At 34.0% G+C, this 25,151-nt stretch overlaps 1 protein-coding gene and 1 long non-coding RNA gene across 2 annotated transcripts in view; one reads left to right on the top strand and one right to left on the bottom strand.

Annotated features, from left to right (window-relative positions):
• The first annotated feature begins 1,189 nt into the window (after positions 1–1,189).
• On the top strand, positions 1,190–5,244 carry LOC143259749 (uncharacterized). The gene is made up of 2 exons (XR_013033760.1): positions 1,190–1,312; positions 2,129–5,244. It is a non-coding gene; the product is annotated as an uncharacterized LOC143259749 (long non-coding RNA).
• A 92-nt stretch (positions 5,245–5,336) lies between these two features.
• The window catches only part of LOC143259746 (uncharacterized), a 106,651-nt gene continuing 86,836 nt past the window's right edge, over positions 5,337–25,151 (bottom strand). Inside the window, exons 2-3 of the mRNA XM_076523157.1 lie at positions 21,376–21,478; positions 5,337–5,497 (exon numbers count right to left, since the gene is read on the bottom strand). Of these exons, the coding sequence (XP_076379272.1) occupies positions 5,360–5,497; positions 21,376–21,465 (228 nt within the window). The 5' untranslated portion in view covers positions 21,466–21,478 and the 3' untranslated portion in view covers positions 5,337–5,359. The remainder of the gene's footprint in view (positions 5,498–21,375; positions 21,479–25,151) is intronic.

Below are 25,151 nucleotides of genomic sequence, written 5' to 3'. Positions count from 1 at the left end.
AACAGTGTTACAAATTCATGGCGCGAGTTTACCGCGTTTACCGTTCTATCCCGCAGCCGGTACCGGTCGATCCTCGAATCCGGAAACGAACTATCGAAATTGAATACGGCCGTATCGACCTATTTCTTCTCGATGACTTTCCGATGCTCGTTCTACATATTATCCCTCTCGTGGCAATGAAGGCTTCACCGTGAAATTTCGTCGGAAGATAACGCTATTCGACAAATTTGAACAATCTGCAGTTTAACATATATTGCGTAGTGAAATCATAAAATGTTGCGCTAATTTCTTGCGAAAAAATAAAACAATATCAAAAGAACACAGATAACTTTGTGACTTATACATGGATTATAATGTGCTGAACGTGAATCCGAAAAAAGTTTCCCTCTTTTGTTCTTAGTTTTTGAGAAAGTTTGAGAAACAGTGAAATTTTCAATTTGAAGAATATTGCCTGCTTTAATTGGAAAAACTGTACTAATGATTTTTACAGTACATCAATTCTGTAAACTCTTGAAAAATTCAATGGTGTGTATTTTCGTAACATTATAAATATTTAAATATGATTGAAGATGTTTTTATCACATCGTGACTAAAAATAAAATTCGACAAAAAGCAATGATTATCTACTTATACGAAGTGGTTGTTCATGTTTAGTAGACAGATTTACCACAACATGAATGTCTATCTGACGAAATGATTGAAGCAAGAACAAAATGTCTTATGTGGTTACATTATGCAGCTACAAGTGCAAATGTTTCTTGTAAATAAATAGAAATGAATTCATTCGAATAAAATAACAAGAAATGTCGTCACACGACAGTCTAATGTCAGATTATTTGTTCTCTTATTTAAATAACATAACCATTTCAACCAAGGAATTATTTCCAAATGATTATTTTCAATTTCACAGAAAATACAGTTATAATTTTAGAAATACGTTTATAAAAATGTTTAGTTCATTACCAATTGCACAAGTGCACGTACGCGTGTCCTTGTCAAAAATATGAAGGAAGATAAACGGTAAACGCTCTTCTATAGTGTTACGTTATTTGCGTGATTCCCTAAATAATCATATGGAGGAATGTACAGCACCTGTGCTGCCCCCTTGAATGCCTATGAGATACAGCAAGAGAAACTAGATTGGTTAGGAGTTTCAAGATAAGCTCGAGACTGGCTACGTGATGACAGTGATGTATTAGCCTTTATGGCGGTGGACTCGCTCAATCTTTGGAGAACAATAATGTCATACTGTTTTATTAAATTTACCACGAAAACATCTTGGCTGTAACGGGTGTTAATTATTAAAAATCTGGTGAGGAGTAAAATTTTATTATTCGAATCGTACGAAATAATTATCTTTTAATTGTGCAAAACTATCCTATTGAACACCCTGTACATATAAAAATAGTTATTATCAACCAGTCACAATGTATATGAATTCTACATAAAGGAAGTTATTTCAAATTATCTTTCTACAACTCAATATGCACGCGGATATACAGTATACAGTAAATTCTCCGTAATTGACACTCGGCTTGTACACAAAAATGGACAATTTGGGAAGAGGACATACGATTATTCGAGCATTGTGGCTCGTTTTTATAGTTACCGATTGTACAGTCAATGTTGTGAGTAACTGTTGACTTTAAGATAATGCTCAATGAGGAATGAATCCGTGGCCCTTTTATATTTGAAATTGATTTAAAAACAACGGTAGAGATCTGGCTAGTTCCTTGGAAACGTTGTATAACGCTTTGAACTAATCCGTAAAAGAAACGATTAAATCAATTCAAGTTTTCATTGTAATAAAAATGGCGAAAAGTCTAAATAAATTCAGTTTTGTCATTCTACATATATACAATATTGGATTCGTATTAAAACCAGTCATCGTAATATGACTAAAAAAATGTATAGTCTCATTTAACAAAATCAACTTCACCTTGAAATATCATTCACCATTATGTCAATCAAAAAATTATTGATACTACCTAAAACAACTCTTTATACTGAACACTTTTTGTATAAACATTGTTTTCGTAGCTTCGATCTATTCCGAGATATTTCACTGTTCTCAGTTAGGCGTAACACCCTGTATACCCTTTATATTTACACATGACTCTCTGTAAAGGTTACAGGTCACGGAAGGGAAGGTTAGGAAGGTCTGTGCGTAACATAGTAAGGTGTACTTTAGCAAGTTGATCACTTTGGCGTCCGACTGGTTCAATTACCCTTAACTTGGCTCGCCTTCTCGTTTCGCATGACGATCTGAGTAAGGGAAGAAAAGCCGGATCAAGTAGGATACTGGAAAGAACACGAGGCCACCCAAATAAATAATTCTGAGTTGGAAACAGAGAACCGAACGAACGGTTCAGAAACGGAAGCAACGTCTCGCAGCGCCGCAGCGCGCCACGGCGATCTCATGCATTTATCATCGCGTTTAATCAACGAGGCGGTGCCGCCATCTGCTGCCAGGGTCGGTATCATGCGAGCCTCCGGAAGAAGTTGTGCAAACAGCGACCAGGCGTGAAAACGGCAAAGAGAAAAAAAAAGGGAGCTTTACATATCGCTGACTTGATGCTTTTTTTCTTTCGCGGGCCTGTCAACGACACTTAACTTCCGACAACGTCTCGGCCCGTAAGGCGTCTCTACAAACGTCGACGGCGGCCCTAATTTTCGGGATTCGAAAAAGCCGCGTGAACTTTGGCCGGGTTCAGAGACACACGAAATTTATTACTACGCCAGGAGTAAGCTGGGTGATCACGGATACAGCAGGCGATCTCTTCACAATACACGCCGAAGTGATACACGCCGATTTAGATGAAACTTCGGGAAAAAGTCTAGGTTAGGTATTTACATAATTTTGTATAAATGTACAATTTTTGATCATTCTAAATGAAATATCGAGTTGTACCGGCCTAGTATCGGTCATAGTTGTATATAAAAGAATAGAAAAATTATCGCGCGATAATTTAGATATGTTTGCTGTGTCCGATATTATGTACCATTCTACATTTTTTTAAATCTGAAACATTGGAGTATGGAATTTGGAATATTCGACGGTTTAAACACAAACGAATATCGAATCCATTACATTAAATTTAACAGTTTTTCAAAGAATAAATCCTTTCTTCTCATTGCAACAAAACTATGATTGCATCTGAAGCATTTCTATTTACATTTTTAGACTTTCTCTGTTAGATTTCTGTTTTTGTTTATTTACGTAGAATCACTCTTCGCACGTTCACAATTATCAACGACTATGTACATAGTAACCATGAATACATGATCAATGAAAGTACACGCGTAATAGCTGTTACTGTTATTTATTCATAAAATATTTTTTGTTTGATAATCTTGTATTTACATTTTGGAATAAACCATCCGATACACACGGAAATATTCTTCAAAATATCTAAGAAGAGAGCGGAAAATGTACAGTGTGGGCCGGAATTCGTAGTACAATCGAGAAGGAGGCGATTCTACGTGAAAAAAGTAAGAAAAAATTTGATATAACATATTTTTATCCCGGGCTTTGTTTTCGAGAAAGTCGAGTTTAAAGTTTGTATATCTTTGTGATGAATTTAGTTACGTATTCTTCTACCGCAGTTGTGTCTCCGTTCGAGATAGCGTACATCTCATTAATTGATTAACTCGTAAGTAATTTTTTTCGTGTCACTGAAAATTCTAATTATCAAATATTCGATAGACCGAGAAATTCAGTAAAGTAGTACGCTTGAAATTAAAGTCACTGTAGTTCGTACAAATTAATTAAACGATCAACGCGTGATTACAACAAACTTGTAAACAAACTGACCCACAGTGTTAAGGTCTATGTATATTTAACCATACAATTACACCTTCGTGTGTACCACAATACAACACACTCGCGAAAATTTATCAAAATTAATTTTCTGTTGCAAGAGTGCGTTAACAATCGAAGTAATAAGATACGGAATGTTAATTAACCACAGCGTATTTTTGGAGGGAATAAGCGATGGTAACTCGTAGTTTAGATTTTGAACAAGTCTCGCCGGAAGCTACACGAAATTGCATAATTCCACGGTAGTTTGATCAAATTGTTAGTTTGCCGGAGGACAGGCGCTAATAAATCTTGAACGAGTTAATCCTCCCTCCCCTTTTCTCCCTTTCGGAGACGGGGTGGGGGGTGGGGATGGGAACTGTAAGGCCGGAGTTCGTGTTACGAGGGTCCAGTGCCAACTTGCAAAATATATTATTCGAGAGCTACCGTCCACGAAAATGGATGTTTCCTTAACCGAGCTTTTTCTTCCGGCCAACCGTTTCGATAGTTTTCCTGGGAATTTCGAAATTTGCAGACACGGTAGCAGAAAAGGCTTTCAGTGGAATCATTTTTATGATGACGCATGCGCTGTCGTGTTAACCTATTTTCCTTCTCTGTCCTCCTCTTTTCCCATTGTTTTCTTCGCATATTTTTCGCGCCGATGTGGCATACTCTTTAAGATTCATTAAAGCAATAATACATTAACACTGGGATTATATATATCAAACGAATTAAAATAATTCACTTTGAATTTTTTATTTAGCAATTTCACAAATTGTGAAGATCTTATTACAAAAATGTATTAAATAAATTCATTCAATGCATCCTGCAGCGAATGTCGCATTGAATATTAACAAATGTATTTTTGTAATTAAAAAAAAAACATTTTAAATTTTCATTGTTTCCAGATTAATTAAATCGCATGCGATAAAAATGTCGCATTATATATTATAAACTTTTGCACAATATTCAAAATGAGTCGCTTTGCCAGTCGAAACTTGTTATGTTAGTTATAGTTATATTCATTACCAGTGGTCATTCTTTATTTTCTTATTCTAAATTATAACGATCTAAGACATTAATGTTTAATAGATTGTGGTAGCATGATGACTTTGTTGTAGTTTATAAGAAAGCTTAACATGTCAGAACCGGATTATTAAAACTATGAAAATTCTAATATTTGTGCACTAATTTGAAAAAAAAGCGAAAGAGGAATACATTTCATTAATTCCGTTTCGTTCGTACTACAATAATGCAATCATTTTTGACACTAATGAAATTACAGTGTATTGTACCTTAAACATTTGTAATTCTTATACTTAATTGATGATTATACTTAAATTGAAAAATTGTACGATAAAAGAACAGCTCGAAATAAATTAAATATTCAAGAAAAGATATGTCATGCTGTGGAATTAAAAATAAACGTTTTTCGAGACAAGCAAGTATACATGTATAAAACGTGCACGGAATATAGTTTAATTTTAGTAAATTCAAGTGATATTTATTATATGTATTGCTGTTTTTTATATATATATAACAAAGCTGTTGTAACTATACTTACGATATAGCATGAAGCAACTCTAGCTTTTGCTTCTCTTTAACCTTGACGCTGCCGCCTTCTGCAAATGCAACTTGCAATTCCCTTTGAAGAACAGCTAATTTTCGGCGTTCCCCTTCTAAAAGCAGGGAAGTAACCTGTAACAAGAAAATACTTTTACTTTGCATAGAAATTATGTTCGTGATTAGGATTTCTGACAATTGAGCCGTTTATTTTGAAAGTGGCATAAGTCACTTTGTTTTTAAGTCGAGATATTTCAGGGTTTGCGTTTTAATACGTTTAAAAATATGGATGCTAGCTTTCGAGAAGATTTACTTGTATTTGTTATCCCAGGATACTGATATTTTTCTCAGTATAAATAATTTCGTATAAACATTAAAAAAGTCACCACTTTTCATTACGGTAAAGTGACCTAAGCCACTTTTAAAATAAATAGTTTAGAAAAATGACTGACATATATTAATTTTGTCCGACGTATTTTACTGGAGTGATGTTTTGAAAGGACAGTGATTTACTAAAATTGTTGAATAAATTACATATATAATAATAATTTATCCCATGAACATATTTAATATAAAGGTTTGATTTAAGTATTTTTTATTTTAATATTCATAAAATACAAAAATATTTAGTACATTTTGAAACATGAGTATAAGTAATTTATATGAAAATACATCAGTTCAATTTAATTTTCGTCATCAATAGGAGTGATTAAGTCCTCGGAAATCGTGTTTTGTTTCAAATTTTTTAAATAACTGTGGTATAATATAATATAATATAATATTATATTATATTATATTATATTATATTATATTATATTATTATTATATTATATGTTATTATTATTATTGTATAATATTATTATAGATGCGCATAGAAGCATTTCAGCTGCTCTAATATTATATTATATTATATTATATTATAATATTAGAGCAGCAATTATATTATATTATAATATAATATAATTTACAAAACTGCACTATTCTTTCGCACTTATAAAAATAAGTCCAGTGATCACAACTTTTTTTAAAAGTACTGAAAATAATTCAAAACAATACCTCTCACACACTTATCACACGTTTCTATTTCTTTTACACTAAGCCCCGCAATTAATTTCCTGAGTACAGCGACTTACACCACTTTCAAAATAAACATGTTTGTTATACCGTTAATTAGCAAAACTTCTCTCGAACAAATCTCAATAGTTCTCAACTTATTGATCGTAAATTTTTTTTAAATGAAAAGATTCCGTTCAATTGTAATTAGTGTTACCATTAACTCGATTTTTTTGAAAAAGTGACTTATGCCATTTTCAAAATAAACGGCTCAATTATCTACCCAAGATAACACCCAAAGTTTTTGCTACATCGGTACACGAAGATTTCTGGAAGGTACAATTGCGCTTTTTCAAAATTCGTGTATCCACGAACAATCTGTACCAACGGAAATTAATGCAGCTCTCCGGCTTAGCGATAATCGACTTTTTACCAGCCGTAAATCTCGATTGATCGTATACCAACAATCGGTACAGAAAGTCTCTGTGGGGAACAGCTCATGCGGTAACAAGAGTCTTGTTCACAACTTACTGTGACCAGATGCGAAATATGTATGTACGAGAATAAGCGTGATGTATGGTAGATTTTTGAAATCTGGGCTTGTGGGACCGAAAGATCAATAGTTTCGTTATCCACAGAGCATTAAAGAGCGTTTTTTGCTGTGACTATACAAATGTAACACTTTGCATTCGGATTTCCCCTCTAAGGGGACATAACAAAACTGCTGATAATTATGGTATTTTTTCAATTCAGTCTTTTATCAAATTTTTTAAACGGTCTAACTATTTCCAACGTGCCATCATTTTATATTTTTTTTAGAGCATTATTTGCTGCTTCGAGTAATTTCGTTCGAGATTTTGATAACTGATCCGTGAAAAATCTCCGATTGCAAGTTTAAATCAGTTTGAAATTCCGCGGTTTTTTTGCACAATTAACAAAGAGGAGGAGAGTTTTCGTTAAGAGCCCATAACAACGACAATCGGTTTCAATGAAATTTTCAGTACGCATGTAGCTTGCCAAGACCTACAAAACGCATTTTTTTAATTTTCTTTATAGAACATATAGACAGATAAAGAGTTGAAAAATGTGAGTTTTTTCTGCTATTCCAAATAATAGCAAAATTAAAAAAATTATTTTAGTCATTGTGCGGTAATCTAATTCCTCTAATCTCTCCAAGAAGATTCTAGTCAGTCAGTGCAGTTTCGAAAAAGTTATACCATTTTTAAAGGTATCCGAATATTTGTTACACACACTATGATGCATAATTAACGAAACTTGCAACGTCTTCCACTGCGTTCAGTAGCACTTGATTTAAAAGAACAGAAAACGTTATTGTATCTGAAACATAGACGAGAGGAAGAGAGTTAATTAATGAAGGTTCAAGAGGAGATCGCCGAGCGTAGCCAGTGCAAAACTTCCTTTCCTGTTTCGTCCGATAACGATCTCGTTCCGTGGTTTATCCTACTAGTAGTGCACCGTGCTTTCTCGGTGTCAGTATATTCGTGTGTGCGGTAAAACACCAGCCGTATGTGCACGCGAATGGACACATGATGTTATACGTGGAAGAACCTGAATAGATATATTTGAGAAGATAAGGGAACCAGCGCAAGACGCGAACATTCTCTAATCGCGAGCTGGTCCGCATGCGAATGTTCGCCGTAATTGTCTGAAACCGCTGAACTTCCTACGATTACACGAATTATTATTCCTAAATTAGGGTATGGTTGTAACGGACGCATATTAGGACGTGTTGTTCGAGTAACTTCGTGCAAGTGGTCGTCCAAATCGGATGGTTACTAAAGTTTACATATATGAGTAAGTTAAAATCATAATGGCGTAAGTCTTATTTTGACTTGTGCCTTAAAATGTAATTCATACATATCAAAATGTTAAAATGACAAGTGAAATAAATTATAAAGTTACTATAAATTGACTGAACTCTATATTATCTTAACAATAAATTTGGTTACTATTCAATACAGATATTAGTAAACAATAACACTCCTTGTTTCACACAATGAAGAAACTGTGACTTATGCCTCTATAATACTAACTCATTCATATTCTGACGAACATGGTTGTTCAAAATCGACATGAATTTGGCTGATTGTTAACTATCGTTCTTCGAGTAGATGAAATTCAATACAATAGAAACATCAGAAGAATTTAAGAATATTGTTTCATTACTTATTTATTAGAAGAATTGAATCTCTTCTCTAAACTTATTTATTAGAAGAATTGAATTTCTTCTCTAAACTTATTTATTAGAAGAATTGAATTTCTTCTTTAAACTTATTTATTAGAAGAATTGAATTTCTTCTCTAAACTTATTTATTAGAAGAATTGAATTTCTTCTCTAAACTTATTTATTAGAAGAATTGAATTTCTACTTAACATGATCCACAGTCAAGTGATAATTTAGATAGTCTACAAAGTAGTACTGTGGTTATAAGAAATCAAATCATACAACATCATAAATGTCCCTAAAATATAAATAGTTAGCTTGGATTTTTGATGTTTTCCTTTTAAAGCCCACCGCCCCTACACACTGTGAAATTATACGTTGTAGTAATAAAATCACTATACTCTCTGCACGTTTCAACATGCTTATTTCTGTCTATATACGTCCTCCGCGTAGTTACTCTACGTAGTCACATTTTTACTTATTCATATCTAGACTACCCTATGGCATTTCTATAGAATCCCCAACGGTGTTCGCATGTCGCATGAAAATATTATTAAAAAAGTATTAAATTATGAACAAATACTTACAGCAAATTCGATCACAAATAAATTGCCGCAAACAACATTTCATTTCAATCGTCTTCAGACCGATGAATGAAATGTGCTGAGCTTTATGCAAAATAAGAATATTCTGCACCGATCGCAACGTATTAGAATCAAACATATATATATACATTTAATGTATTAATAAACTCAACTAGTTCGTAAGTCAACTTTTAAATTCTTGCAATTTGTCTACAGTTCCTATATCATATATGTACTTATTTTTGTCATAAATGTTTAGCATTTATAGTTTACCGATGAAATTCAATTAAGAGGCAGAGGGCGAATTTTCTCTTCTAACTAGTATCGTGCCATGCATCCCATGAATAATTGAATCTAATCATCGTGGATGACTATTAACGCACGCTGCTATCCGAGAGTTAACTACCGGCCGAGTTATCGATAGCAACCAGGTTATCGATGCCATGATAACAACTCATCGATCGACTCGACGTGAAAATTTGATGCTGACAGGTGAAATTAATAATTTCATAATTTCATTTTCGTCATAATTTCTTCCTAGATCAAAATTGCATGCAGTGCAATTGCATCGTTGCACCCAGATCGTGGGTCGAGGGGATCCCTCGGTAGGGGACATTATTTTCTTCCTTTCTGCAAGGTCGTTCCTTGCGTTTCTTCATTCGGGTAATGGAGTCGTGTAGAATGTTACGCCATTGCGCCATAATGCCACCTTTATTAAAGTTTACGTTCATTTGACGAAATATTCGTTCGTTACACGCTAGCCTGCTATATATTCAAACATAATAGTAGACAAATGAATTGAAAACGTTTATGCGACTATACATTCATTTGGTTCCCAGGAAATTTCGTGTCGTTACAAAAATTATGTTTATCGTTCCATTACGAATATAACGTCATTTTAGAAGAATTTTTTAAATTGTTAAAATTGTTATTTATTTTCGATATCCTTGAAATAAAATTACTATTTGAAAAACAGAGTATAACAAACAAGATATTTTATCTTTAAATTCATACGCACGATTTAAAATAAAGAGGATCATTTATTGTTTGATACATAAAGTAATATTTTAATCAATTTTCACGCGGAAGTTATACTGATCTCGCACTCAAAATCAGTCATTTTGAAAATCATATTAAACCTTCTGCACTCCAAAGTATTTCTTTCGTAGGTCATATTCATCTTTTTGCAAATCAAATTCGATTATTCTCGATAAATCTCATATTGATTTAAAAATTGAATGAGAGAGAGAGAAATTTTATAAATAATTACTGTATACTTATCATTTGTAATGAAATTTGTATTATTTTATAAATAAGAATATTAATTCATGTTAAATTTAAAAATTGAATTTTCTATAAATAACTCTTGTGGACAATTTGATTTGTAAAAAGATAAATAAGACCTACAAAAAGGTTAATTTGGAGTGTAAAACCTGTACAATGATCTTTGCTTATATTTAGCGAATTTTATAGCATTTCGTAGGTGATCCTAATGAAAATTATATTTTTTACTGAATATAAAAGTGTTGCTTTTACGATTTGGCTGATAGCAAAAAGAACTATTAGAGACATGTTCACGCTATTATTATGATAGTGCGACGATACAATCTCGTGGGATATAATTCAGTCACTTCGATAAAATAAACGAATTTTATTTATTTTTTATACTGACTTAGGAGACCTTTCTACATATATTCTTTTGGACGAGACACGATGAAGTATGTTCGGGAAAAGAAAAGCAATTTTTCGCCAGGCTTTCTGACATGATTATCCGACAATTGATTGACGTTACGCGGGTATGCAGTTTATTAAATATGTAATTCATCGCATGCGCCGATGGGGGAACAACAACTTTTCTACCGCTAACAAGGACGGCTGATTACAACAGACAGGATAATAACTCACCACTTCGTAATCGGCTCGGTATCGCGGCCACATATCATTAATACGAGGAGTCAGCGTGGAATTACATAAAGTTACATTTCGACAGACATCCGGAACAACTGAGTTGTGGTTCCGTGTTTACCCTTCCGTCGACGAATCGTTTGAACCGGAGCCTAATTAATCATTAGACTGCGGATTTTATGTATTATGATGAAATTGGGTAGGACCTGCTTAAAATCGTACAGACATTTAAAAAATTTCAGAATACGAATAATGGTAGTGCGCTCAAAATTAACCCTTGTTTATAAATTAACAATATTTATTAGTTAGACGAGTTTAGTTTTCGATATTAAAATATTTGAGGAGACTGTTTGACTAATCCAATACAGTGGTGAGAATAGGCACAGGCGACTATGACCCGCAGATGAATATATTCGGAGTGCAAAACCTGTGTTATACAGATGACACTCAAAAGTAGGTCATATTCGGAAGTAAGGAATACTCATTACTTACCAAATAGAAATTGTTTTTGTCTATACACATCAGAGAGAAGACAAACAGAAATATCCTTCCTTCTCTAATAATTGGAAAATCATGAATAAATTAGTTCTTTAAATTAATCCTTAAAAATTAATTTCTTTTGTACATCATATTTCGTAGATCATATATGTACAAACAAAATTAACCCTTATACAGGTTTAATTTACCTTTCGTAATTCATTTATTTCTCATTATTTGTAAGGAAGTTCTTTCTCGATTTTAAAATTGAAGTTCAATTTTCTTCACAACTATGGCGATAAAAATGTTTTTTATTGTTAATAATTTATACAAGAAAAATCAATCAATATTTATCGTATGACTACAGATATTTAATCCAATGGCTATGTAACGGTAACAGACCTATCTAATTTTATTTTGATTTAAAAAAATGTAACTAATAAATATAATTTACAACAAAAAATAATAAACAGATTAAATTCAGATATTGGCTACTAGAAAATTTGAATTCGGATTGAATGTTCGTAATTAGTCAAGGTGGACCCAAAAAATGAATCTATGACTTTGGTCTTCGTTCGAAGTTATAGAGTCGTGGAATAGGTACGTCATTCATAGATACAAATGCACCGCGAAATATGAATTTCATGAATTACGGTTCGGCAGAGGAAGGCTATCGTTTCCCTTTCCGAATCGATCATAGACGGCTGCCAATTAGTTTCACAGTCACAAAACGTGACGAGAAAAATCCTCCGATTATTACCGCGATCAAAGTATCTCCGGATGTTCGCTTTCGTTTCTGGCTAACGACAGAATCTCGATTGTCGATGCGGTTACGACGACAGGGTACAAGCGAAACGAACGAAATTATCCGCAATGAAAGGAGCATACCGTGAAACGCCAATGCCGGACTCCGGTGTTCTGTAAAAAACGATCAGCGAAAAAAAATGCTTCTTTTGCCGCGCGATCGTTTGCACGTGGACTCGTGTAAAGATCCATATATTTTTACACGGCGCACCGCGAACGCGCGAAAAACCGATGCGCGGCTAAACGACAAAAGGGAATACTGCATACGTATGCTCATCCACGGTGACCAATCTGATTCGATTCAGCATGTCGTGAATATCATAGTCTTTCCAACACATCGTAACTAATTATAATGTGATTCTTTTAACGTTGCGAGCTATTAATATTTCATTACACGTGCATTTCGTTGCATGTGGAGAGAATCATTGAATTACACTGCTCAACGAGTTGGAATTCAAGTCTCAGTTGGCCTTTAGAAAGTACGGAATTTGTAGAAATTTCCAAAATTCCAGAGGATTCTTGATTTTTCTCTTGCATATTAAGATGTATGTGTGTATCAGGTGCACAATTTAATTTGTTGTATTATGTATTATGTTTATGTATTGTTGTTTATGTTGTTGTTATAACTGTGTCATAAATTCGAATCTTTGAACTGTCATATTGGATTACGGGTGTACCAATCAAAACGTGAAAGACACCGTATAAGTAACTAGACAATGCTGATGATATCTTTGCAGTTCATTAGACATACAGGGTGTCCTATAATTATATTAACATCAGAAAACGCGTAACCAATGAGAGACGAGCTCACCTAGCGCTACGCGACCGAGCCAATCAGCGGAACTGGGTCAGCTGAGCTCGTCTCTCATTGGTCACAGTTTTACGTTAATAACTCGTAAACAAAGTCGCGGATCGCATTTTCGTTAAGAAAAAAATTAGTTCAAATGACCTCAGGAATCACCCGTTTCCGGGTGTTAACACAATCATGGGACACCCTGTATATGTACTTATGGTAATAAGTATCGGTCGCAATAAAATTTTGTTCTCTTGTCGTCCATATTTACATAATCATTCAGGTCAATTTTGGCATACAATAAATACTTTTCTTTTCCTTCCATGGAGCTGTTAGAATCGAAAAAGTTCTAATTATTATAACGGTGAAAATAATGGTATGACATGGGGTTAATAAAAAATCCGCTTGGAGTAGCGAAAACTGACTGAAAAACTTAACAAATTCAACTTTAATCCCTCTAAGATCTCATCGAAATTCAAATCTCCGCAAAGTTTGCCCCATTTTGGAGTCCCATTTTGAACAAGTTATTGCATTTTAACTCTTTCAGACACACGATTTTAAAGTAAATAATACGCCAAGTTGCACACAATATTTTTTAATACAAAAGATGCAAGAAAACGTTCATTTCAGTTATTTAATATAAAATATTACTTATACAGCTTCAAAATTAGTATAAAACATCAAGCAATGTGTTTTGTTGTTATTATAAAACAATTTATTTGCTCATAGTAAATTGTAAGAAAAGAACCAACATATAACGTTATGGAAGACGGAAATTCACTGCACTACACAATTCGCTGACCTTAATCGCAACAGTGTCAACAACTTACTAACACGTTTTGACTTGCGTCAATATTTGTTTTCACTTATTTACGCATTTACCGTTAGTTCATAACATTGCCGACTGAATGAAAAACATTCGATAAAATATTAAACTGTATGACTATTTAGTAACTTCAACTTCTTGAGATAAATTAAAATACATCCCATGATACGTAAAAAGCTAAACAAAGGGTGGAACAATTTTTAACCCATTTAGCCTGAAAAAGTTAAAAGATATCCGAATAATATTTGTTAGTCAGTATACAGAGATTATTATCAGATTGCTTATTATATAACAGGAAAAGTTATTTAGAATGATGACCTTGACAACATATTTCAAGCTCATTGAAATCAGTAAGGTTACATCTTTATCTCCATAACTATCTACAAATTAATCTAAGTCGCGAACATAAACCGGACAATATGAAATAACACCGTCGCAGTTCTCACAGATATAACCTTGGATGGTCTAGCACAACATCGGACTTGTTTTAACTATAATCGCTCTATAACACGTGGGCACGTAAAACAAATTGACACGTAGAAGATATTCATGATATCGCGCGTTGACGTTGAGCAATCCTGCAGAAAAAGGAACTGATCGTTTCTTGTCCCGCCAAAGTAAAAAGAAACCAACGCTCCAATGGTGCGGAAACTACTTCGTAATTGTCCGAAAGGACTCGTACACGAGCTTCGACGCCGATTTCCTAGATAATAATTTTAATGCCGACGTTTATAATAATGCTCGTCGTGCTTAACGTAAAAGTGAAAACGGACCGCGAAGTCATGGAAGCATAACCGGATAATGACGGGACCGATACGCGGTTGCACCGACGAAATAAATTGCGAAATCTGTCCGGCATTTCTTTTTCCGTCGTCCGACACGGTTCGTACCCTTTCCCATTTCGTCGTCGTTGGGAACGGGGTTCGATTAAATGTCATTTCGCACAGATCGGCAAAGGCCGGCACTCGTCGGACAGGTATCGACGAACCGTATTCACGGAATCTCTGACGGGTCAAGCAATCTAATTGCAGATGCCTCGGATAACCTCCGGAGCGCATTAATTTGGTCATTATTATTTAATTAGCGATCTTCCTTTTCTATCCTGTAGCCGCAATCTTGGCGGTTCCATAAACCTAGAGGTCTCTGTAGTCAAGTTCATTTCAAATAAGTGTCCCCGTTCGCCATTGCGCGATGATTTTATACCAGCTGGTCTCCTCACACAATTAGAAAATATAGGTAACACGTTAAAATAGTTATTATTATTTATTGCTCGAGTGACGTGTTTAATTGCGACAGAAGTTGTAGCAATGTATGTTAAAAACTGCGCTAAAATACCTACTTTATTTAATAGAACGATTAATTAATGGCGCAGGGAATAGGATATAAAGAACAAGTCTTCACGATCTGTCATGCACGACTAGGAAACGAGAAACTCTGCTTATTTGTTTTTTAATGCTATGTTACGTATGAATGGTACTGTGGTATCGATTGCATCGGTCGTATATCGAATCATATCGTATCTCGACAAATTAATTTAAAAGTTTTAGATCACACGAATTGCTTTCTATTGCCTTACAAAAACGATGAATCTGTATTTATTGAGGTCTTATACAGGGTGGAGTATTTAAAACTGGTCACCTGAATAATTTGCTTGTCTTTAACAATAGAAAAGAAGTTTCAGACACAAATTCTTTGGTGACAAGGGGCACATAATATGGTGACAGTAATTTTATGATGAGAGAAGGCGGTCATGTTATTGTCATGTTATATGGTGGTTAAAACTATTTTTTTTAAATAGGATGATATACTTTATATTCTATATACACAGATACAAACTTGAACATTGAACATCTTCATTAACAGAATCAGTATAAGCATGACAGAAGTATTATCAAACATCAATAATGTCGTATTTGTGTCCCTCGGTATCATAAAAATTAAAGCTCCTACAAAAAAATGCTTTATTCCATTTAAAAAATAGATTTGACCTTCATAGGTCCCCTACGTCTCCACTCGCCATAAAATTACTATCAGAACTCTATTATGTGCTCCTTGAAGCCAAGCAACTTTCGTCTGGAACTTTTTTTCTATTCCTAAAGACGAACGAGTTATACTCTGGTAACCTATTTTAAATGCTTCACCCTGTATATATAATTTTTAATTATAATACATGTATTCTGGAATACGTAGATTATTCCATAATTTCCCAAAGATACATCTATTTAACATCAATTACGAAATGAAAATTTGAAACCGTTTTAACATAAGCTGAAGAGCAGAGATCTTAATAAAATGGTATTTCTTTTTAATTATTATTCTTTCTTCATACTGTAAAATACATAAATAAAACACAAAATCTTTTATTTGTTAATTCCTATAAAACTTCACAGCAGTGTAACGATTTTTATTTCACTTCGACTTTGTATACAAAAATTACAATTTTTACGCTCCAAGTTCCTGATAGATGTCAGAAAAATCTTTCCAGTGCTAAGGATGAAACAACTTTCTAAACAGTTTTTTTATTGTAAATTGTAGACTTCCGAAAATTATAAAACCATCGCTGATAGATAATGTGTTGATATCCTGTTCCTACAATATGTGTGTGACACTGTAGTATGACACTGTACCCTTATAACTTTGTCATTCCAATGAAATGAAGCATGTAATTTCAGCAAAACGTTATCAAGATGCCACATTTTTTTGCAAGAAAACTCAGTACCAGAACACCCCTTTAATTAAGATAATGCTCCGTGCAAGCTTATAACTATTAAATAGCAGTCCTCGAATAAGTAGAAAGTAACTAGTACACGCCTGAAAGAAGAATGTTCCGACGCTAAGCTCATGAATTATCGAACAAACAGATGTTATAATGGCAGGGTCGCTGCTGTTCTAATGTAAATTGATCGCACCAGAAGATAGGACCTGCGCGGAATGTTCCCTGCGCTTCTATCGTAATTACTGACGAGAGTTTATTAATTGCTTGGCAATATGACACGAACCTAATTATTCCGCAGGCGACTCATTATAAACGGCATGGCTTAATGTTCGTCGAACTGGGCACCGGTCCCAGGGTCCGATCATCGGCTATGGTTCGTCGTTTTAATTGTTTCAATGCAAACGAGCCGTAATACCGAGTCACGAGTTCATTAAATCGGCCGAAAACGGCCGAGATACGAATCGTCTCGGCCGGTTTGCACAGCGCGGACTGAATGAAGCAGATTTTGCAATTACTTGTTTGAAGAACACGACCATATTTGTAAGCTGACTTTGTAGCACAGTGGAAATGCTTATAAAGCTGTCGTCGATGCGTTGACTGGCCGCATTCTCAACAACGCACAGAGTTTCGTTCAATGATTATTTTATAATTTTCTTTCAAAATTATCACTCATAACTAAACTGCGGATTTCGTGCATTTAAGACAAAAATGTGAAGATCGAATGCAAGACACGATTCAAAAATTGTATCGCATTGTTCAACTTATACAAATTATTAGGAAGAGAAACAGATGTCTATCTAGCCACTGTCTTACAATTAATGCAGACAATTTTTATTTTGCATTAAAATCCGCAGTTTGCTCATAACTTTTATTCAATCGGATGATCTGTACAGTGAATGGACGTTTAAGTTGCATGTTTGTTAAAATGGTGATAAAAAAAAATCGTTATTTAATCTGTTTTATTGCTGAGTTCATACATCTCTGAACAGAATTCTAGCATTTTTTTGATAACTATAACTTTCTATAATGTTATATAAGATTTTGTGAAAAATATATTAAATAACCAATGAATTAACAAAAATGTTCGACGAATGAAAATATATCATTTCAGAGAATAAATGCCACTGTATAATTCAGTGCCGCATTTACCCTCTATCACGAGTTGCATTTATGTTTTGTGCACCAATTTCATGTGATAAGCATAACGATGAAACGACAGCTAATTTCATATTAATGTTACAGTTAATCTTGCATGTACGATCAGTACGCGCACAATACATTATTGGTTCAAACCTTTCGTATAGTAAGAAACAATTACCTGAAATTTTCATTCTATTGATCCTAGAAATTCTGATCTTTATCCTATTAGGTCGTTGCATAATTTCTGTCGTATTTCTTATTTTTATTCTCAGTATTTCAAACTTGTCGTTGAACTAATTTAAACAGAACTTCTGACACTAGATCATTAATTGAATAAATGTCAAAAATGTCACGCAACAAAAATGATACATCAAATAGTCTTGTAACGCGTTGAGAAAATTGTAGAGAACGTACTATACGTCACTTCATCAACTGTGATAAATGAATTACAAGTAAATCAAATTTTTTTGTAAAAGTTCAAAGATTCTTGATTCATAACAATAACAAGGACGACGAGTGGGAATAGTCCCTTTATTTTAATGGGGAAATCCAGCAACTGATATGACGTAGTGACGAAGTCACGAGAAAGGTGAAACATTGTGAAATGATTTTTCAGTTCATTCAACCGTGCAATGACGAAAATGAAACCTTCGTGAAAGGATTGGTAATGAGATTGGTATAAACATTGCAGGTGTCCGATGCTGTGCGAAATAAAAGGGAAACGATCGTCGCCCACTAATGCGTGACTATAAAGTATAAAATTCGCTATCCCGTGATTCGTTTTCATTTCTCGATCAGCGAGAGAAAGGCGAAACCTTTCTAGACAATCGACAACGCTAAAATCGATCGGAGTTGTCCGGAAGTGAAACTGCTGCTCGAATTTTTTAGCCCCGCGAAAGGCTGCCGTGTAAATTATGCATGCATAGGTGATCAAGACAGTGATTGTTGTGACACTTGCATATACAATTGCAAAAGTCCGCATACACTTTATAGATTTTTAAATGTTGTAAACACGCAAAGATTTGTCGCGTTTTATTATCTCCGTATAAGTTATTCAGTGAAATCACATGCGTTATAAACAAACTTAGGCATTTGTTTTCATTTACGAACAGCATGGAAACAGAATCGTGGAATTAGTTAATCGTGAAGTTTCCATTTGGCTTGCTTATATGTAGAAAAAATAATTGTAGAAAAAAATTATTGAAATTATGAAAATGTGCAAGAAAATAGAAAGATATCGTCACTTTTGCAAAATCTATCTAATGTTAACATTGATTAGTAAGTGAGCTAATTGCGTATTGAATGTCTGAAATTTGTGAGTCTTTATTTCAGATACGCAAAATCGCAAAATTCATCTTTAAATTAAATAAATTTGATTAGAACGATTGCTTAGAAAGTTTAGTTTGAATCCATGATATTTGTGAATATTGTCTCATAAACAACAAGTTAAAAATTAAACGTATTAGACACAATAATTCTAGCGGAATGATTACTTAATTATTCAGTTCTTTTAAGTAATATTCATTTTTACAATACAGGATGGGTCGAAATTTGTAGTCCACTCGAGCAGAGGGTGAAACTACGTGAAAAAATAAGAAACAAATTTGATATAACATTTTTTATCCGACGCTCCGTTTTCGAAAAAGTTGACTTTAAAGTTTGTTTATCTTTACTGCGATATATATATCGCAGTTGTCTTCGTCGGAGATAGTGTTTGTAAACATTCCAGTTACTGCATAGTTCACAACAATTAATGGTTGTTAATGTAAACACTATCTCGGACGGAGGCAATTGCGGTAGAAGAATAAACGACAACGTGATGTCACATAAAACGCGTTTTATAGCAAATTAATATATTGTAACCTAAATTTCAGTAATTTCATTGAAATTATAACGTATAAATTTTTATACATTTACTTTTGCTTTTTACAATGTATAAATCATTTCTCGAATTTTGAAAATTGTTTGTGAATTTATTTACTGATTTACTTTAGAGATTATTTGATTTACTTTATTTACTGACTACCTTTATATACTGATTTCGTTGAATTTCTAGGATAAGCCAAATAAATACTTTACAGATACACAATACTTTATATTAGGACAGTTTTTGTTCTATTTCCACGTCCTCTAATTCTAATTCAAGCAATATCCACATTTAAACGCTTTTCATGTTTCTATTTGAAATAGTTACAATTTCTGACAACCATGGCAACCATTTCATACCATCCAACCTTAAATACTATCACAACTTTTGCACACGAAAAATTGTTATACATTTTCTGAAGATTGAGCAATATTCGCTCCAGAGTCTCTCTGTAATTAATGTTCATTAGAAATATCAATCATTTTATATTTCGTACGTCAAGATAGAGGCTCTGCCAGGGAACTAGCTTAAGACCTGTACCAGTTGCATAACCACAGTCTATTCGTGTCTGCCAATCATGTCAATCGCAACGAAAGTAGGCAGATCCTAATTTTTCGATCTGAATGATCAACAAACTCTAACTGCCGATCGTGAATAAAGCAGTTGTGTCTTAAAGAGGCGTCGAACGTGGATCGATTTACAGTATCCTTGTCGAGGTCAAAAACAAGTTCGATTGGGACTTGATACGCCGTTCACCGAACAAGGTGCAGGCTGAAAATTCAATAGCCACTTCTGCCAATAGCATAGGTATAGAGACCAGTGAGAGGTGCGACCCAGAAAACTGGTGTCGGTCCTACTGGCACAAACGGCTACCTGATACCGAAACAGCTAAGGAAAGTCTGTCCATTGAACTGTTTTCCCTCCTTCGATCGATCGAGCCTCACCTTTCTCCGTTAGTGATCCTTTAGGAGATTTAGAACGCGGTCGGATCGGGGATCGTTTACAGTGTCATTATGAAACTCAACACACTTCTCACAAATTTTTCGTTCTCACGTGAAAGCTGTAGGGTTATACAGAGTGGTCTATCTAAAGCTAGCCATCTAAATATCTCTTTCAGTTCCAATAATGTAAAAATAATTTGCATGCGACTAGAATGGCCGAGGAATGATGACGATGCTTCTTATTCGTGAAAGAAACAGAAATTTTGGAAAAACTAATCTTGGCACAAAAGTATACTTTACATTCTTTGAAGTTGTCCATCATTTGATAATATTAATTTACTTGATAGATTCACAAAAGAATGTCCATATATTTATTGTGAATGATAGCGTACATTCCAAATCACTTTACATAAAAAGCAGTCTGCAGATACTTAATGTTAGACTCATTTCATTAATAAGTTATGGCTATGAATATGATTGAATGAATATCAATAATTCTATGTTTTGATTCTTCATTCGTTGTTCAATTAACAACGGTAACATAAGTGCTTTATATAGTTCCATTTTTTGTATTATTAAAGGGTTATTCGTTTGTACATGTCATAGTTTAATCAATCGTAATAAATATATTTCCAAGTGATTATATTTAGAAAACAATGGCATTGTCTATGCTTTTGACAATGAGACACTTTTAAAAATTTGGATAGCACTTAACGATTTACCTCTAGCTGCACGCCGAAGAGATCTCGCGATCTACCGGATCGTGGTGTCTCTAACTCCTGCATTTCTGCTTCTCTTTCGGCTAGTCCCATTTCTCCTAAATGTCTGGAACAATAAACCAAAACATTTCTGTCAATATGTTTCATATTAATAATAACAATCACGGAAAAACAGAAGTTAGTGGGCTGAATATGATTAGATCGTTTCATAAGCTTGTCATTTATTTCACATTGATCTTATTAGTTTATAATCATTACGATGCAGTTATAAGAGTATTAGCGACTAATGTCAATGTTTAATATCTAATGTCAATATTCTTTATGTCAATATTAATAAATATAATTTGTCTGTAAGTCATAAGAATCTCGTCTATGATTAATGTGATTGTGTTTAAAAGAAAAAACGACATTGTTTATATCATTTGTCGAGCAACTTATGGTATACGCTGTTTTAGTTAATTTTTAATTTTCGGACAGTAGGTGACTCTAAACTATTATTATTTCAAAACTCATATTTAACATATGGTGAACTTTCTTTGTCAAGTGTGTCACAACCTAGTTGAATATCATTATTACAGTGAGACACGTTCGCTGCCGCCAACTATTCTGGCGAAAGTTACAATAGTCATAACACCGAAATGCAGTAAATGCAATGGATCTCTATCAGATCATGTTCGAAAATAAAATATGAAAATGTATATGATAAAAATGTATCTCCCTTCATCAAAGTTCTGGACTGTAATTTAAAGACTATATTTCAATTACATTGCATCTCAATTAGATTGTATATCGACCGTATTGTGTATTTGAATTGCACTCCTAATTAAAATAATTAGCAATTTAATTATCCGAAAGCTTTGAATTATGTAATTGAGTTACGACATAGTTGAATTATGAGTTGAATTAAAATACAGTGTAATTGAATTGCGAAATTGAATTGCAATGTAACTGAATTAGCATAACACCGTTTCACATAAAATTTGTGTACGTTGGCTTATATATAACGTAAATCGGAATAAATACCGATCTGTGAGAAAATCGTAATCGCGAATAGAAACGTTCATTGCGATTGATAACGAACAAAATTGAGTCGTTTATCACTGAGCCAGAGGACGCATAAGAGCATTGTTAAAAATCACCTAACGGGTTCGAATCGAGCGGGAAAAGGTTAAGAGGCTAAAGAGAAAAGCGCCGGAGGTCCGTACACATTGTCTCGTCGCGGATGGTCGTGAATCATACGAAATACGGGGAACAATCCCAGACAGTTTCCAGGTGCAATTAAACGTCTCTAAACGTTGCGTGCCGAGCGCGGCAACAAATCAAGTCCTTCGTTTTTTCGTTTTCATTACGACGACCGTGCTTAATGCAATTAGAAGGAAATTGCCGCGAAACCCACGCGCAACAACAATGCGTCCTGGCGAAACAATGGGCGCGCTCGGAGCTTCTTGAACCAGCGCCGACTGTGACGATTCCTCCGACAGAGAAGTTATTTGGTAATTACCCGTAATTAATTTCTGAGATGCTGAGAGCCTGATGCACCTAATCGATCCAATAAATTGTCATTCGTGATACCTGTTGCTTCGATTTATTTTTTTTTCTGCGTAATAATATAATAGTTTTTCACTGAATCTATTGGGTTGGCAACTAAGTAATTGCCGATTTGTTCAATGAAATAAAAATTTCTTTTTTACTTGGAACGAAGTTTAATCTGTAATTTATTTTCCATCTTGTTCGATGACCTTTTGCCATCTTTCCGACAATTTGAAAATTCCACGCTCGTAGAAAGTCTGATCCTTTTCGGCCAAAAACTGAGTTAAGTGAGATTTTACAGCGTCGTCATCATTAAAAGTTTTACCACGAAGGGAGTTGTCCAGGGATCGAAATAAGTGGTAATCCGATGGCGCGAGATCGGGGCTCTATGGTAGGTGTAACATCAATTCCCAACCAATATCCATGAATTTTTGCCGAGTGGACAAAGACGCGTGCGGCTTAGCATTGTCCTGGTGGAAAATGACACCTTTACGATTGACCAATTCTGATCGCTTTTCCTTGACCGCTGCATTCAATTTGTCCAGTTGCTAACATTCACGGATAATAAAAAATAACATAATAATAATAATAATAGTTTTATAATATAACATTTACGGATATCATAAAAATGTAAGTGAGAGACATCTATAACTGAAATCGGCAATTACTTAGTTGCCAACCCAATACATACATCCATCTCTCATTACCGAGCTGGGGATCTTGATGCACTTGTAGCTTACTTCGTGAGAATCAATACGTTACTGAATATTTGAAATTATTGTATTCTCATTAGGAATTTTAGGAAATACAATTGACCACTCGCAACCTGCTAACTGCGACATTAAGGCGTAAATATCGTATACTCAGTAAACTCTTGCAAGTTTTTTATACGTATACGTTTTTCTGTAGTGCGAGTAACGGAATACGTGTATTGGTTCTCTACACCCTTAAGGTTGATTTTCAAGGTCTTGAATTTTAAATATTTTTTTGGCTGAGATAATCTCATTTTAATAGGTAGACATTTGTGTTGTTAATTCGATTTTGAAACTCTCGGTTGCAGAGATAATTTAATTGAGAATAAGAGAAAGAACAGTTACACACTGGGCTCAACGTTTTCATGGCCTTTTTTTTGTTTAATCGATAAGGAAATGACAAGCTGTTGCACCTGGAAACCTTCACCGTGGCGTACGTCATCGATTGCACCGAAACCGGTAGATATTGGCAACTGCATTTTTTTCTAGCTCAAGATTTCGTTACTGCGCATTATGAAACCGGTCTATCCTTTATTTAGATCCGCCAGTTATGTTAAGCGCTACTCTTGCCTAAAGTGTACGTATCAAATTGGAATTAACTGCACGTCTATGTAACCATTATACAACTGATGGAGGGAACTTTTCACTGTCTTCAAATTAATCTACAATATATTATTGATGTATCGAATTCAAGTGTTGAAAAGTGAAAGGCAGTATGATGATATTATTAACGCTCGAATTACCGATTCTAAGATCTGAAAAGGAAGAGTGAGATTAAGTAGCTACTTCCTGAATTATACTCGTAACTCTAAAGATATAAAATGATCGATGATTTTATTGGATAAATTACAAAACTGTAATTATCGAGATTGGAGCTGGTTTTTATTTAAACGTGGGTATATGAGTGAATCATTTCTACAAACATACTTTCACGTCGCTAATTATACTTAGTAATAACCCTTAATAATCTTTAGCGATATAACACATCTTTGTATAACTATCTGTAACTATAGTTTTAATAGTTGCCATTAAGAAATGCTGACATGAATTATATCACAAACATGACGATTTGTCACAACATAATTGTTGGTAATCTATGAACGAATCGCCTGTTTGGGAATGACTTGCTTAGCTCAATTTCAACAAATAAGCACAATGACTTTAACAGTTCACTATGCAATTATAATATAATTGTTTACGTATTAGTTGACAAAATACTCCTCGTAAAACAACTTAATAAATATACGCTTGCGAGTTAATTGTGTATTTTTTAAATATAAGCACAGCGAAACATTGAAAACGTATAAAGATTTTACAAATATTGTTCTGTCATTTACAACTCTAATAAAATTATTAAGAAAAGAACTAAATGCCAATACAGCCACTGATCTTGCAATTAATTAATTTTTATTTTACATAAAAACCTGCAGTAAGTACATATTGTGTTGATGTTAAGATTGGTTTAATCTTAAGATTAACGTTAACGTCTTGAGCTAC

Source organism: Megalopta genalis, chromosome 6, assembly GCF_051020955.1.
Source record: "Megalopta genalis isolate 19385.01 chromosome 6, iyMegGena1_principal, whole genome shotgun sequence".
NCBI classification, from domain to species: Eukaryota; Metazoa; Arthropoda; class Insecta; order Hymenoptera; family Halictidae; genus Megalopta; species Megalopta genalis.
Note: the sequence above shows the minus strand (reverse complement) of the source record. Positions and strands in the feature narration are given on the sequence as shown.